Source organism: Octopus bimaculoides, chromosome 2 (genome assembly GCF_046866305.1).
Source record: "Octopus bimaculoides isolate indiv1 chromosome 2, ASM4686630v1, whole genome shotgun sequence".
NCBI classification, from domain to species: Eukaryota; Metazoa; Mollusca; class Cephalopoda; order Octopoda; family Octopodidae; genus Octopus; species Octopus bimaculoides.
The window spans coordinates 112,012,654-112,031,537 of record NC_142929.1 but is presented as its reverse complement, the minus strand read 5'-3'; the positions used below and the strand labels follow the sequence as shown (position 1 = coordinate 112,031,537).

Here is an 18,884-nt window from a genome sequence, read left to right as displayed (position 1 = left end):
CATACATACATACACACATATATATATATATATATATATATATATATATATATATATATATATTGTACAATGATTCACAAATAAATAATCAAGTTATATAATATTCAATACAAGGATAGTATGTTACAACATAATGGTATCTACAATTAAATTTGGAGTTATTCGATTCAAGTTTCAGTCTTGAACTGACCGCAAGACTGAAACTTGAGTCAAATACACTCCGAACTTAATTGTGTCAACTCATAGACAGTCCATTGCATGGCTGGGTTTTTTTTTTTAGAAGTTTGATTTGTAATCACGTGGTTTCGGGTTCGGTTCCACTGGCAACTCGAAACCACGTGGTCTTCTTCTGAAGGTCAAAACCGACCAATACTTTGTAAGTGAATTTGGTAGATGGAAACTATGTGGAAGCACGTTGTACAGGAGTGGCTATGTGATAAGAAGCTTGCCTCTCAACTACATGGTTCCGGGTTCAGTCCCACTGCGTGGCACCTTGAGCAAGTGTCTTCTACTATAGCCTCAGGTCAACTAAAACCTTGTGAGTGGATTTGGTAGATGGAAACTGAAAGAAACCCGTCGTATATATATGTGTGTGTGTGTGTGTGTGTGTGTGTGTACGTATGTGTATGTATGTATATATTTGTGTGTGTGTCTGTGTTTGACAAATGTTGGTATGTTTACGTCCCCGTAACTTAACGGTTCGGCATAAGAGACCGATAGAATAAGTACTTGGCTGACAAAGAACAAGCCCTGAGGTCGATTTGTTCGACTAAAGGCGGTACTCCAGCATGGCCGCAGTCAAATGACTTTTATTCTTTTACTTGTTTCAGTCATTTGGCTGCGGTTTCTTTTCCCGAACCGCTAAGTTACGGGACGTAAACACACCGATATCGGTTGTCAAACGGTGGTGGGGGACAACACAGACGCACAAACACACACACACATACATATATATATATATATATATATATATATATATATATATATATATATATATATATAAATATATATATACGACAGGCTTCTTTCAGTTTCCGTCTACCAAATCCACTCACACAGCTTAAGTCGGCTCGAGGCTATAGTAGAAGACACTTGCCCAACGTGCCACGCAGCGAGACTGGACTTGGAACTATGTGGTTGGGAAGCAAGCTTCTTACCACACAGCCACGCCTGCGCCTATAGATAGATAGATAGATAGATAGATAGATAGATAGATAGATAGATAGATAGATAGATAGATAGATAGATAGATGTGCGAACGCGCATTCCCCCCAAACACATACACAAACACAGACAAAGAAAGACAGAGCTAGGCAAGTAGATAGACATACAGAGCCTGAGACATTGATATGTTTATTATTTGCCAAATATATTATTCCATTACAAAATAGTTATATAATGACATGTCCTCAATACAAATTGCATATGTTTTAGTATAATCTTCAATTAACAATAGAGAGAAATACACGAAAGAAAAGGTGAGAAAATGATTGTATGCAAATACTGAAGTAGAGAAATTAGTTAAAGAATCAGAAAAGTAATGTGTCTTAGACTAAATTATCTTCAGAACATTACTGATATAAACTAAATGAAAGAAGGGATAAAAGAAAAATGTATATCAAGGTATACTGATCGAGCAAGGGAAGGTTGGTTTAATGAGAAAGAATGTATCTTTATATGCCATATACAGGTATATGACATATAAACAGATACATTTTTCTCATATTTATATATATATATATATATATATATATATATATATATATATATATATATATATATATATATATATATATATATATATATATATAAAAGTGTGCTTGTGTGTGTATCAGTGCAAGCAAAATGGTTGGCTCCATTAATCCTGCATCTTCCACCTATAATATTTTTTTTTAATCACATCTACTTATCTAGTAATTTAGATTTGTTTGTTTTTTTTTACCTAATTTTGAGATTGCAGACATTATTGCACTTCTGAAGAATTGATGTGCTTTTACAATTCTTACTTTCTTATTTTCATATTTTGCATATTTTATTTTTTTGATTATGCAAATTATACTAACCAAAAATCATTCTTTACTCTATATGTAAAAAAATCTTCGTCGGGTGATAAGGTAGGATTGAGTAGTCTATAGTATTCTGATCAGATCTAATAAACCGAAACATATCCATAGTTGTCGTCTGAAAACAGAGATTAAACTTCCCTCTAAGGAAGTGAATTAAATTTGAGAGATTAGTTCCTAATTTTTTTTTAATTTCTTTCACTTTTGGGTGACGGTGGGAATGTCTAACAATTACTGCCTTTTTTTTTTTTGTTAGTATTTTTTGTTTTCTTTCTCCAACTAAGAGGAAGTATCCTATATTTAAGAATTTTTTCCATATTGCATCCAGTACATCATCCCTTAACGAATTTATCCGAATTCATGCCACTGACCCAACTGAGCTAGTTCTCTTAAGTCAATTATAATTTGTGCTCACATATACAATTTGCATAATTCTTTTACTGAATTGAATATCTTTTAAAGTTTATTTTATCACTTTTTCTTTAGTAAACTCGCAATATAAATATGGAAATGCGTACATGGGCACACACACATACACGCGCATATATAGTATTATATAGTCCGTTAAAGCTAATACATCACTTCACGCTTCATGCGTTCTTAAAATCTTACGAATCTTCAGACGATGAACAAAATCTTTTTCTAGAAAAATCTAGCTTTATGAATGTATGTATAGGGCAGATAGACAGATATATATATATATATATATATATATATATATATATATATATATATATATATATATATATAGAGAGAGAGAGAGAGAGAGAGAGAGAGAGAGAGAGAGAGGGAGAGAGAGAGAGGTTGATTGATTGATTGATTGATTTTGTGCTTGCGTATGTCTGTATTATATGCAAGTAAATGAGTCTCCTCTGTGTGTATGACGTACATTTGTACTTGTAAGTGAATGCAATGTACTTATGTATGTTTGCATAGAGGGATGAGTGTGAGTTTGCGCGCGTCTTAGGTAGTTAACACAAAGTAAGTAAATAAATAAATAAATATCGTTTCCTATACTATGTCCAACTTCTGATTTACTGAAAGCATGCAGAGAATATCTAACGTCCAATCGGACGAAATTGTTATACTAGTATTGACTTGTAGGAAGTAATCAAGATTTCCTATAGTTCATTATATTAGCATTTTAATGCAATACTTCCCCTATCATTAATCAATATTTAATGATGCCACACACGGTAAAGTATTGTGTGCAGTATTGTTCTGAAAAATATTAACAATCTTGCCTAACATTTGATTGAATTGTTAATAGCTAATATTGCCGGTTATGCCAGCCAAGCGAGAGCTAGACCGACATTATATTTTATCTATATGACTGCTTGCTGAAAGCTTGCAACCATTTGCACCATAATAAAAATAAATTATATTTCCGTATTAGAAACCATTTTTATTTTTATTTTTATTTTCCAAATAAATATATTGAGACTATACGAATCTAATTTAGATTTAGTTAACTACTATTTAAAAAAATCGACTTATTAATCTGAATATGTGTGAGCATATGTGTGTGTGTGTGTATATCTGAGTATGTGCATTTATATATGATACACTCGCGCGCACACATACACATACATTGAGGCACATTGATGGTTTCTCGAATAGAAGAGAATTAGTCTTATAAAAGTCACTTCCCATTAAATGAATTAATAATCTCTACATGATGTACTTGAGTACTTCCTTTTAATTGTGGTTTTTTTCCAATTTTAACGGAATGACCAGAAAGAACACGCTCACACGCACACACATCTGATAATTGTAACATATCCTCTAGAGGTGGAGTTAACTTTAGTAACTCAAGAATTTATGTTGTATGGTATTTGATTTACCTGTATTTCATATCTGTATTTGTCTATGATGTTCCATGCCACTGACCACTCTGAGTTATTTCCTTTACCACATTTTTGCTTCAATTATACAAATTGCGAATGCCACAAATAAGTTCTACTCTTTTTGTATTTGTCTAAGTTTCTCACCTACTGGAGATAAATAACACAATTGTTGTGCTGATGATGCCTAAAGAGGTAGAAACACATGTCCAAAACTCCCTTCTCGTCTCCAGAAAATAAGTCTGACTTCTTTTTGTTAATGGCATGTCAACTTTGGAGAATTGTTAACATTATCCTCTCTTCTCATGTGGAGGTGGTCTTAATTCCTATCTGATCATTATAACATATCCTCTCAAATTGAAGATAATTTTAATAAATCAAGTGTTTATGTCGCATGGTATTTGATATACCTGTATTTGTTTTAATGTTGTTCATATACATGCCACTAGACTCTCTGAGTTACATTCAACAGTGTAATTGTACGTGTACCGTTGATGATATGATTTCTCTTCCTTTGGACTTTTCCCTTTCTCCTTTCCGACGAAGAGCTATGCCTGAAACGTCGAACTCTCTCCTTCCACCGAGCAAGCTAATACATTTCTTATGCACGTCCTCATGTTCTTCGTTTTTAGTCGTTTATTTGAACTGTTTGTTTATTTGCATTGATTATTTATATATATATATATATATATATATATATATATATATATATATATATATATATATATATATATATATATACACAAACAGAGACACATACACACACACACGTACACACACTTACACACACATATATATACATAAAATAAGTAAACCATTCAGTCGTTAACATTCCTTCTCTTATATTGCCTTTACTTTTACTACTTACCTTCAAAAATGTATTGTTACATAAACAAATGTAGTAGTCGTTCATTTTGTTATTTAATCCTGGATCATCCATGATCCACTGGACCTATAATGCAAGGCATTCCAACCATAACCACGCAATTTTATTTTCCTTAATTTAATTATTTTTTCAAGTATTGCGTACTTCGGGTTATAAGCCAAGTGGATCCAGAGACGCCAGCTATGAAGATACAGTTGCTCTCACCGAAATTTAGTGGAAGCGAGTTAGCCGATTAAATTGAACTCAGTACTTGACTGATTCTTTATCTAGGTAGATAGATAGATAGATAGATAGATAGATAGATAGATAGATAGATAGATAGATAGGTAGGTAGGTAGGTAGGTAGGTAGGTAGGTAGGTAGGTAGGTAGGCAGGTAGGCAGGCAGGCAGGCAGGCAGGCAGACAAGCTCACACACAACACACATACATACATACAGACATACATACGTACATACATACAGACAGATAGACAGACAGACAAACAGATAGACAAACAGACGATATTAACATTGATCATCAAAGCAGTTTATCATGGAACAATAACCGGATTACTACCTCCCACTTTTAAGAGTATGCGTTTGTAATCCAGGAACAGGAAATATCAATCAAGTTCCTGATGCACGAAAGGGATAGAGATGCTGGAAAAGCAGTAAAATGTGATAACCGCTGCAGACTTTGTGGAGTTAACACCGAAAATATCACCCACGCCATAAGCAGTCGTCCGAAAATGTCATTACGGTATTATCTACCGATGAGACATGATGATGTAGCTAAAACACTCCATAATGAAATCTGTCGGAAGGATAACCCCGAGGACAAAGAAATAAGAACCCACAGTATGGTAGAAGCTATAGTCATTCATAATAAAAAGGAGTGCTGATGGAATGTCCCAGTGAAGACCTCGATAAAATGTAAGCACAACAGACCTGATATAATGATTTGGGATAGAGAAGAGAAACTGTGCACAGTTGTGGAAATTAGCTGCCCAGCGGATGTTAACATAAAGCTAAAGATCAGTGAAAAAGAAAATACCTACGCTGAACTATTGAGAAATCTGCAGTTACTCTATCCAGATTACAAGTTCAGGTAATTTTTGGGACCCTGGGATATGTAACACACTGCCTGAGAAATTAGGCTTCTCAAAACCAGAGAGGAGAAAGCTAATTCGAAGACTACAGACCTAACCCATCACTGGAATTGTAAAAATCTGTAAAACTTTCAAGAAGTTTATCATTTAAATATATATGAGCATGTTTATATATGCAACTATATGCATGAGGATACATACATAAAGCAAAACATACAAATCTACACATATACATACATGCATACATACAAACAAAAATACCCTGTTGTTGATGTTGAAATTCCACTGAAGGAGCCTTGAACCTAGGTTAGAAACCACCCCTTTCTCTATTAGCAAGAAATTTTGAAATAAAAATGAACAATGACATACATATGCATATTAAACTGTTGTATGAAATCAAGGAATAATTATTTCTTACTTGCATCCACTATTATGATGGTTAGGGTATGCTGCTTGATCTTTCGCGAACATTTTATCTACCAAGGATTATCAGTTGCATAGACAGCAAGCCGTGGTACTGTGGCATTCATTCATTTCTCAAAGAATAAATGAAATATTACGCAAATCGAACTTACTTCCCAATTTTAAATCATTGAAAACATTCTCGATGGCGCTCACCATTTACGTACACAAACAAACATCTATCAACAATGTTCTCCAAACTTTGTATTGTAACAAAAACTTAAACCTTCCGTTAAACATATTTTTCTGCCACAAGCTACTTACTGTACAATGTCTGTGAACAATGCACGTATGTTTACACAAAAGACCATTTGATATCAGTCCATAAATAATAGAATTATATACCTAATAACAAACAAATCTAAAGTTAATCGAAACTTTTATCGAACCATGAACTCAGACAATCAAGCACTAATTATTGTTTTAAGCTATATCAATGTACAGCAAGTCCCCATATTGAAAAATGCCCCTTTGTTAGAACAAGTAATTTATTATTCTAGAGATAAATATCTTATAGTTTGATTTGTCAATAATATGTACATTTGTGCCATTATACACTTAATACATGAGAGTTGTGGATGACCGAATCGATCGCGTACTAGACAGACTGTCGGTTAGCGTTATCCTATGTCTACAGCCAAGAAACTTCCCTCTCAAATAGACCTGTCCGACCAACCTTTAAACAGTTATCAAAGATTAAAGGAAGAGTAACTCATCCCTATAAACCACGCATCGAAAGTGTTTTGTCTGACACTCTATAAATCCACTGACAATCCCACTCTTTTAAATTTAATTTATATAAATATATGGTTATAAATGATTTTAAGAATATTTCATCCTCCCGTCGCTTTATGTATATTATGCAATTGTAGAAATTAGTTCATATTTTATCTCATTAAATAACTTAATTTCAGACGTTATGTGTGTGTGTGCATGAATGTATATTTATACACACACACACACACACACACACACACACACACACACACACATATATATATATATATATATATATATATATATATATATATATATATATATATATATATATATATATATATATATATATAAACATACAGTCATGCACGTTGTGCCACGCATCAAGTGTCGAAGTGATCGCAAAGCAACATGAGATGAAGTGTTTTGCTGAAGACCAAAACGCACCACTCGGTTTAAGAATTGAAATATATATATATATATATATATATATATATACGCAAATATGCGCGCGCACGCACACACGCACACACAAATGTTTGTGCATGTGTGCATGAGACACGCTTATATACATAATGATATATTCATATGAGAGGGTACTGAAAAGTTTCTGGCTTCAGTTAATTAAGTTTCAGTTAATTATGATTTCATTCAACATATTCCCCTCTCAGATTCACACACTTATTACAGTGATCCTTCAGCTTTTCTAAGCCCTGTAAAAGAACCTGGAATGTTGGGCCTCCAGCCAGGCTTTTCGCGGTCCCCTAAAGCAACCCCTCGTATAATTGTCTTCATAGCATCTCTTTTCCCTTTCACTGTGTATGAGCATATACATCCTTCCAGATCCAACCTCATGCTGAAATGAAATAATTGATCCTTTCATTCATACCATATTCGCCATTCTCACTCAACTTTCATACAAATTACTGGAGGCAGTCACTTTTTTTTCCTCCATCATTTTCTGCTTTGAGTACAATAAAACTTGCTCGAAGTTTTCGTCTGTAGTTTTCTCGAGTAAATTCCATTGGTTTAATTAAAGTTGAAACCTTTACAGCAAACAGGATTCATTGTGCATTAACTGACGATTTATTCGTTCAACTAACTCTGGAAATTTGGACAGATATTTTGAATCAATAATCTCTGAAACAAGATTTGATGCATAGTAGATGAAAATTTTAAGCATTGGGATGTAGCTTATCTCTCTTTTCTTAAAATTGATTTCTCTGCTCATACTTTTCTAAGATTAAAATATAGATTTTAAACATCACTATTTTACGCAGAATACAAGCTTCTGTTTCCATTTTAATTCAGCGACAACTCACATTTTGTGATCAAATCCATTTTAAATTAAGAATATTAAAAATTATACACTTCAAAAATGATTTGTTAAGAAAAACCTTCCTATACATCTATCACACTGGGTTCAAAATATCTATATATGCACAGACATTTATATATGTACTCCCACATACAAATATATATGTGTGTGTGTATATATGTATGTGTATATATATATATATATATATATATATATATATATATATATATATATATATATATATATATATATATATATATATACATGTATGTATGTATGTATATAAACGTATGTATATATATATGTATATATATATATATGTATATATATATATATATATATATATATATATATATATATATATATATATATATATATATATATATATATATATATATATATATATATATATATATATATATATATATACATATAATACATATGGATGATATATATTGTTTATACATATAACAAGGAGTGACTGCGTGATAAGTAGCTTGCTTACCAACCACATGGATTCGGGTTCAGTCCTACTGCGTGGCACCTGGGTCAAATGTCTTCTACTATAGCTTCGGGCCGACCAAAGTCTTGTGAGTGGATTTGGTAGACGGAAACTGAAAGAATCCTGTCGTATATGTGCGTGTGTGTGTGTGTGTGTGTGTGTGTTTGCGTGTTATTGTTTGTCCCCCACCATCGCTTGGCAATCGATGAGTGTGTGTAACTTAGCGTTTTGGCAAAAGCGACCGATATAATAAGTACTAGGCTTACGAAGAATAAGTCCTGGGGTCGATTTGTTCGACTAAAACGGCGGTGCTCCGGCATATATATATAAAGTTTCTTTTTTGTAATTAATAAATGTTATTTCAAGTTTATGTACCGTATAATCATTAAAAAACAATTAAATAGATTTTTATCTTCTGCAATTGAGCATAAAAAAAGCAAAAGACAAACGGGACAATTTCAAAAGTCGGACTTAAGAACACCAACCAGTTGTTTTTAATATCATCTATCTGTATCGAATTCCCTCTGTAACCTCTTCTTCTTCTTTTGAATAACTTTACCCTTATACTATCAGATATGAACTCTAGAAAATCAACGAGGCAGTTACCATGTGGTCATCCTTCAAACTACAACCCTAAAAAGGACTCGGATAGTAGTCTTAGCTACATTGTGAGTTTAAAAATACATGATAATAGCAGGTTCCCCTTTTGATCATAGGTCTTCACGATCACGGATGACTAAGCGCCAAACAACAACAAAAACAATTGAATATTCACCAGAAAATAGCATATTTTTTAGAAATTCTAAATACTTCTCAGATAGTGTGTACTTTTACTGAGAAAGAAATGGGTTTCATTCGAAGACAATTCTTTTAAATTACTGAAGAGTGAATCAAAATAGATTGCCACATTTAGTTTCCTCATGTTCAAATTTCTGGGATAAATTGCAGTTTGTTTAGCTTGATCGAGCAGGCCTATAATCAGAAACGTCCCCATTCATGATCATCTTGCACCTTTATAGGTGGGTAACACTGCATTATCTAATTTATTCTGTAAGACAGTTGTGATTTGAAAGAAATTTGGCTATTTCTAGCAGGCCGAACAAATCCTAAAAGGCACTCTCGTTAGTTCGATTAAGTCCCAGTAATACAGTGCAATCAATAAATTCATTTGCCTGTATGCTACCACTACAGACTTAGTGTATTGTGTATAAAGAAAAGACATTAATATTAAACCAGTAGAGCTCTGATTTATGAGAAGTGATAGATCACCTTAAGTACAAATAATGCCTTATTTATTATATCGATCTCTGCTGTGTGCTGGGGTTGATCCGATCGTCTATATCCCACCAAAAGCTGGCTATGTGCCTAAGTAAAAATCAATATTTTCTACTTCATTTTTTTCTTTGTTTCTTTTTTTTTTCAGATGAGCCTTTCTTGTATGTACGCTTGTGGTTAGAAGAATTTTAATACATCCTGCGCAGTGTTTTACATCATATTTCTTATAACCTTACTTAAAAATCTATAATACACGTCTACAATTGTAGTCGCCGTAATAAATATTACTGAAGCGTGACATTAGGGACAAATAAAACATCTTCATAAAATTGTCAACGAACCTATTTAAAGTCTTGAATTATCATCGCAATTTAACATATTGGTATATAATCAATCACAATTAAGACTAGCTTCAGAGTTGAATACTGCAAATGTCAACTGGTTATTTGTGTATACACAGGGGAGAGATATCTTCATTCTACTTCTACTTTGACATTTAAACGGTATCATAAAAGTTAGAAAGACCTAAACAAGACAACAAAAATATTGCTTTCATTTCGACTAGACACAAAGGACCCATAATTTAGGGGAAGGTCATTAACGGCGGTGAAATAGTTTCAACCAGTTATCGAAACCGTGGCGTAGCCGAAGCCTATTAGAAATTTACGCCCTGCTCTGACGTTCGCTGCAAGACAGCAAAAATATTGAATAGTTGTAGCATGCGTTGTGCAACAAACTGCGCTGTTTCATTAACGAATTCACTTCATTGACTACACTATACTCTTGGGAAAGTAATGCATGTCACAACTTCTTATATACATATATTCATATGTGTATATATATATATATATATATATATATATATATATATATATATATATATATAATTTATTAATAAAGCTGCAAAGATAACACAAAAACTGTTACTCGGAGTTTCACGTTCCCGTTCGTCGGACAGTTTTGGTTGAGAAAGGAACAAAATAAGAGTTTTGTTATGTATGTCTTTACTGCTTTATTAATAAAGCATATTACTCTACCTCTGGTATTCGAGTATTATTTTTTCTACCTTGTGTCACATTTATGTGCTCACCCTGGTATATATATATATATATATATATATATATATATATATATATATATATATATATATATATATATATATGGTAGTGTTTGTTTTTATGTTTTGTAATAAAAACAATTTTGTATTAAGCCGAATAGTATACTCCATACATTTGTAGAGTACAAACTTATTATTTTTTAACTAGAATAATATTGACAGTGACTTCGAAGTTTCGGCCAGCTAAGTTAATAATTAAGTTAATAATTTTCCTGGAGGATTGTGGGGTTCAGATGAATGATAATTAGGATGGAGAGGTGTTGTGGAGAATTCTTTTATTGATTAAATTTGGAGTTGTGCAAATAGAACTTTGTGTGTGCATTTAGGTGTGTCAGCTTCAGGTTGTGTATGCATGTATATATATATATATATATATATATATATATATATATATATATATACATACATACATACATATATGTGTGTGTGTGTGTGTGTGTGTGTGTGTGTCAAATAAAATACCTTGCCTTATTTTAATTACGTCCTTTTATCTCCTTAGTGTTTACTAGTTATCTACCAGGGTCGATTTAATTGACTGTTTTTCCCGCTCTCAAGCTGTATGGTTTTAATGTCTGATAGAAATTTATATGCTCCATAGATATTTAATATGAACAGAAATATCTACTTCATAATTAACATTACTTTATTACCGTGTTTAAAAGTATTTGCCTAAAATAGCATATATATATATATATATATATATATATATATATATATATATATAGGAAAATGAAAAATAGCCAGAATGCTGAACTGGAAGCATATTTTAATAAATATTTTTTCTAACCGGTTTTCATTGCGAAGAAGCAAATTATCAAGAAGAAGGAGAATGAAAATGTTTTTTTTACAAAGAAGTACAAAATGAAGAAAATAATAAATAAAACAATAATATATAAGAAAATAAATATACCCATACATTATATTGTCTTTGAGCTTTTGTAGTTCAATAGTAGTTCATGTATAAATTGGTAGGAAAAATAAGGATGCATGCGAGTTGAGAGTTTTGTTAGGTTTTAAAAAAGGGTTAAAAGTTTGTGTTAAGCAGGAAATGTGGTGTCAAAACAGGAAGTGTGTGTAAGGGGAGACAAGTGTTTTAAGTTGGAGTTATGAACTCTTTTTTTCAACAGGAAGTTTGTGTCTGTTCATAGAGAAATAAGGTCACTGAGGGGTGTGTGTGTTAAGAAATGGTTGGAATTTCTCTATGAAAAGATTCTCCTTGTTGATTCTTTCTTGTGTGGAGATTCTGTCTTTACATTGATAGAAAGGGAATATAATGAATTTAGGGTTTTTGTTTCTGGCGCAAGAGTCTATGTGGCCACTGAGTGGAATTTGGCGGTATTGAGGGAGGTTTATTCTTTTACGTAATGGGAGGCTCGTCTGTCCGATATAGAAGTTTTGGCAACCTGCGCAAGTAAGGACATAAATGAGGTTACCCGAGGAACAAGAGAAATTGGTTTTAATTTTAAACTTTGTTCCTCGTTTGAAGGTAAATTCAGAGCCTTCAAGTAGGTAGGGGCAGGTGCCACAATTAGGGCGTGCACATTTTTTAACTGATGGGGGTGGAAGTGGTGTATGTAGTTTGGAATTGGTTAATAATGTTTTCAAAGATTTGTATATATATATATATATATATATATATATATATATACAGTTTATATCTCTTTACTGTTATTTTCAAGTTAATCATACGATCCAAATTTTTCTTCTTAAACTAGAAACCTCATATTGATGTTTTCAGATAAAAGTCAGTTTGATACTTTCTGGTATCTAGTTTATAGTTTCTTATTTTTCTGTTAATCCTGCCAAAGTTGATTTTTCCTTTTATACCTACATATTCATAAAATGAATGCTAGTAAATACATTGAATCGTTTCAAACGATGATGATTGCTCTGAGGCAAAATTTGAAATTACTCCTATTTAGAAGGAAAAACTATGTTTTTAAGTACAATCATTTTTACCTTTTTTTGTTTGATTGTTTGTTTGTTTTGTTGGATTTTTTTAACACAATCTCCCATCTTTTTCATGTCCCTAAATATAAATATTGAGAATCTACTCTGTAATCTTTTTTTGATCTGTATTCCTCTGAAAATCTCAAGCAAAATGAAAATATCTTTGAAATTGATCTTTAACCGCTAGCCAAGTTCAATTACCAGATTCGTTATATTAATATACTTCAAGAGTGGTCTTAGAAAACATTCAACAGAAAATATATAAGGAACACATAGCCGTAGGTGGTAATATATTCTATAACGGTCACCTGCATAGTACTAATAGCTTAGTACCATGCAGAAATTTCCCTTATTCCTTAATAAATGATTGATGAAATTGTTTAAACTTCAGTTATTGTAATGCGATAAACTATGTACAATTTATATTGATTTTGGTGATTCAAACTCATTCACCTTCGCCTCATTAGTTAAACATCCAAACAATAACTAAAATCTTCAAATAATTTTCTGTTTTTCAAATTATCATCATTCTTTATGTCACTGAACAAAGCATAAACCAACTATCCAAAATATCTAGAATTTTAATTCATTTCATCAAAAGGACTCCATACTGAATAACACTAATTCCCAAACATCCTTCCTATGTTCCATTCCTTCTGAGATTGATAGTTAAATATTAACTAAGATTCACAGGTATAACTGTGGTTAAGAAGTTCGCTTCACAACCACTTTCTTCTAGGTTCTGTTCCAGTGCCATAGATTTGGCAAATATCTTGTGAGTGTGGGATTTATTAGACGAAAAGTGTGCAGAAGCCTGTTGTGTATGTGTGAATGCATGTGTGTGTGGATATTGGTGTGTTTATATTTACGAATGTAAAGCTGGAATTGTATCAAAAAGCATAACCTAACTATTCGTTGAATTGAGATTAATAAGATAAGTACCTGACAGAAGTATTAGGGTTGCTATATGTTCGATTAAAAACCCTTGTATTTCCTAGCAACATCAAACTCATTCTTCAGGCACAATAAACTAGGAAATTGAAATAATTACTAGTTAAAAACCTCCCAAAACGGCATTGGGCACAGATTTCTCATTTTAATATATTTTTAAAAGCTTCAATATTCTAATCTACACTTACAATTGTTATATAGAACCAACTCCTTTTAACATTACAACCTATTTTAACGAATTAATAATTCTCTGTTACCGTGTTTTTGTCTTTAATGAGACGCACTTAGCATTTGATATTTTGTTGAGGAACTAGTTCTCAATTTTTGTCTGCAATTAAATATTGTGTTGTATCCTTTATGCCCATAGATTATTGCGTTACAACATATTCATGAAAATTTTACATTTTGTCAAAGTAAAAAAGAAAAATTTCATCGTGATCCTTACATGATCAACCACGCGATTGCATTATGACTCACAGATTGGAAACTGCCATTATATAGTTTTGTTTGAACGACCTTTCGGTAGGTGTAGGAATTACAATTTAAACGAGATAAATAATTGTATTGAATGTTGATCATTTAAAATACTTCGATATTATTTTTCTTATGGCGAACTGGCAGAATCGTTAGCACGTCGGACGACATACTTTGCTGCATTTCTCCCAGTTTTACGTCCTGAGTCAGATTCCACCGAGGTCGACTTTACCATGCATCCTTTCGAAGTCGATAAAATACGTGCAAGTTGAGTACTGGAGCCGATGTAATCGACAAATCTCATCCCTTAAAATTACTGGTCTTAGGCCAAAATTTGAAACCGTTGTTATTTTTTACATTAATTTGTATTATTAAGTATCAGTCTTTCGTTCTACATGAAGTGCCAGTTCACTAAAACTACTTCTCTGCGTACAGTGAGTCTCTCCATAACTAGGGCGTAAATGTTGGACAAACATCAAGGACATGAAACTTTAAACAAGAAACGCTCTGCGAACAGTTGAAAGCACACATTAATGATATATGTTTAGATCTTTCCTTCGTCAAAATAAAAATCTATGAATTACAGTTTATGCCAATATTAAATCTACGAATAATGACTTATATGATTATCAAATATACAGATAACATCTACCACAATGGGTTCAACAATTTATTTATATAACGAAACGAATCCACTATACTTTAATGCAAACATAAGGTCGCAGAAATGTATATAAATTCAAAGAAAAATATAACTATATAAATAGGATTTGAATAACATTTTCATAATTGCAGAAACACAATATTATTATGTAATGTGTATGTTTTTATTTCCAGACGATATGGTACAAAATGTGCTGGGTGTGATAAAGGAATTCCACCTACGCAAGTTGTGCGCAGGGCACAAGATTATGTATATCACTTGGAATGCTTCGCTTGCCTCATGTGCAATCGACAACTTAATACTGGGGATGAATTTTACCTTATGGAAGACCGGAAGTTAGTTTGTAAAGGTGATTACGAAGCAGCAAAAGCAAGAGGTACGTTAAATTTCCTTCATACCACTCGTTTTTATTGTTACGATTACCGGTTTAGAAATTCTGTAAATTGTGTCTGTCAAAGAAACATGGAGAGCGATCGTTCCTTATCCAGATATTGTTGATATGTGGAGCAATGTTTGCAGAACATTTGTTATTGTGTGCGGGGCGGATCCGACTATCACTTGAGTTCCTTATAAAGATTTTTCTCATCGCTTTCATTTGGCAAAAAAGTGCAGTCAGTGTTCTTCTGTTTCGCAGCTATGACCTAAGAATTTGTGTACTTGATACATTTGAAAAAGTTAAGGGCAGAATTTCGGACCAAGAATTTCTCTCGGACCAAGCTGTCATCAATTTCATTATAGATAGTGATTCCTACTCCACACACACACACACACACACACACACACACACACACACACACACACACACACACACACACACACACACACACATATATATATATATATATATATATATATATATATATATATATATATATATATATATCGAAACGTCGAGTTAGAATAGAGGCAGCTGATGAATAATTCCAAGTGGCTATCTGTTTTCCTATGTGTTCGTTCCGTTGTCTGTAGTTCATTTTTCTAACGTCCTGTACCCTGATATGCATCTATATACACATGTAGATGAAAGTATATACATATATGTGTGTATACATGCATATATATTTTTTGTATTATTTTTTGTATTATATATATATATATATATATATATATATATATATATATATATATATATATATATATATATATATATATATATATATATATATATATATATATATATATATATATATATATAGTAATTGTTTTTACTTTTATGGTGTATTACTCCCTTTTCCTGCGCTGTTTATTGTATGTGAATATCTCTACTTGTTTTATTATCGTTTTTCTGTCAAGTGCATTATATTTCAGTATTTGTTATTTTGCTCAACAAGGAAACCAGCTGCAGCAACAGCAGAGCAGCTCTAGTAGCAGTAGTGATAGCTGTAGTTGTTTATTGTTGTTATTGTTGTTGTAGAGGAATTGTAGAATCGGGAGATAGACAAAATAACTTTTCCTCGTTTCAGTACTTTTACCTGAGTTCAAATCCCACCGAGGTCAAATTTTAACTATTTCGGAGGTCAATTAGGTCAATTAAAAAAAAGTAATAATCATATAGTGGACTCCATATAATCGACTGATCCTCTCACTCTCCCTCTAATTTCTGGTTTTGTGGTTGTGTTTTAAGAATCAATATTTTAACAAACTCAGAAATTAACCGGGATTTGGACTCAGACCGCACATCACCGACCATCATTGATCATTGAGCTACGCGATCACATCTGAACTTTGGCTTAACAACAACAACTACAAGGACGACGATGGTAGCGGCGGTGATGAGGATGTTATGATGTGTTTATGGAATCTAATAACTTCTGAAGACGCTGCACAAAACATGAGAATTCATCTCTCTTCACGACACATCCATATATTAAATGTTGACATTTGCATGAGCTATAAGGCTGTGACACACACGCGCGTGCGACAACAAACACGTGCTCATTCACTTATATACGCATGCATATTATCACATACACATAGACATTCATATATGCACACGCATACACAGAAGCGCACACTTGCACATACATACATGCATACATACATGCATACATATACATGCAATACTACTAATGTGCAGTTTAAAACGGTTGGCATCATGCATTGATAGTGTGTGTGACTGGTGGTGATATGCTTGGGTCAATTGGGTTAATTGACTGTATAAACAACCTAGTCCTTAATGATGATGATGACAATGATGATGATGATGATGATGATGATGATGATGATGATGATGATGATGATGATGATGATGATGATGATGATTATGATGATGATGATGAATACCACTATTACCATCGCTTCGAAAACGACAACGATGATCAAGTTAATGCTGACGATGAACTTTATCATCGTTTTCATCATCATCATCATAAATAACTGAGAATGATTTTATGTAAAAGCTGTTATGGGACTGATATATTTTAAAGATTACATATTTGCTATATTTTTTTTATATTTTTGCAATCCGTAAGCAAAAAGTACTTTATTTGTTAATAAACCTCGACTTCAACATATTTTCAAATTCTTGCAAATTTTTGCAATCCGTAAAAAAATTACTTTATTTGTTAATAAACCGCGACTTGCACCCAGCACTGATTCTGGTAAAAAGATAGTTCGTAAGTGTAGAAGACTTCGGTTAGCTTTTAATTCAAAACGACACTATTTATGGTTACTGTTATATCTATTACCTCAGTAGGCATTATAATCGCCTAGTCAACTTTGCCGCCAGCAAGATATCAAGATTGTTGCCATGACAATCATCTTTGAGTTTGGGTTTGTCAACAATACCTTTACAATGTTTAACTATGTCACCATGACATCAGCATTGTCACCATAACAGTTAACATTGAATCAGAGCATTGAATCAACACTGTTAACACTTCATTGCAGTCCACTAGACTTTAGTACATAGTGTTTATTATATAACATAGTTAACACTTCGTGTGTACACGCATAATCATAGACACACATACCTATATATATATATGTGTGTATATATATATATATATATATATATATATATATATATATATATATATATATATATATATATATATATATATATATATATATATATATATATATACATACATAGGCGCAGGAGTGGCTGTGTGGCAAGTAGCTTGCCTACCAACCGCATGGTTCCGGGTTCTGTCCCACTGCGTGGCACCTTGGGCAAGTGTCTTCTACTATAGCTTCAGGCCAACCAAAGCCTTGTGAGTGGATTTGGTAGATGGAAACTGAAAGAAGCCCGTCGTATATATGTATATGTATATATATGTTTGTGTCTCTGTTTGTCCCCCCCCCCCAACATCGCTTGACAATAGATGCTAGTTCGGCAAAAGAGACCGATAGAATAAGTACTAGGCTTATATATATATATATATATATATATATATATATATATATATATATATATATATATATGGCAATGACTTCGATACGAAGATAGCTAAAGGTCGGGTCCCCTTCATTCACCCCGCGTGCATGCATGCTGGTGACTGATGTGATCGATCCGCGATCAGCAAATCAGTCCACAGCGGAACTGTATGTGTTGTGCTTGGCTCCACCTTGA

At 32.7% G+C, this 18,884-nt stretch overlaps 1 protein-coding gene across 1 annotated transcript in view; it reads left to right on the top strand.

Moving 5' to 3' along the window:
- LOC106884307 (LIM/homeobox protein Lhx3) overlaps positions 1–18,884 on the top strand; it is a 172,482-nt gene that overhangs the window by 126,800 nt on the left and 26,798 nt on the right. Inside the window, exon 3 of the mRNA XM_052978610.2 lies at positions 15,484–15,686. Within this exon, the coding sequence (XP_052834570.1) occupies positions 15,484–15,686 (203 nt within the window). The remainder of the gene's footprint in view (positions 1–15,483; positions 15,687–18,884) is intronic.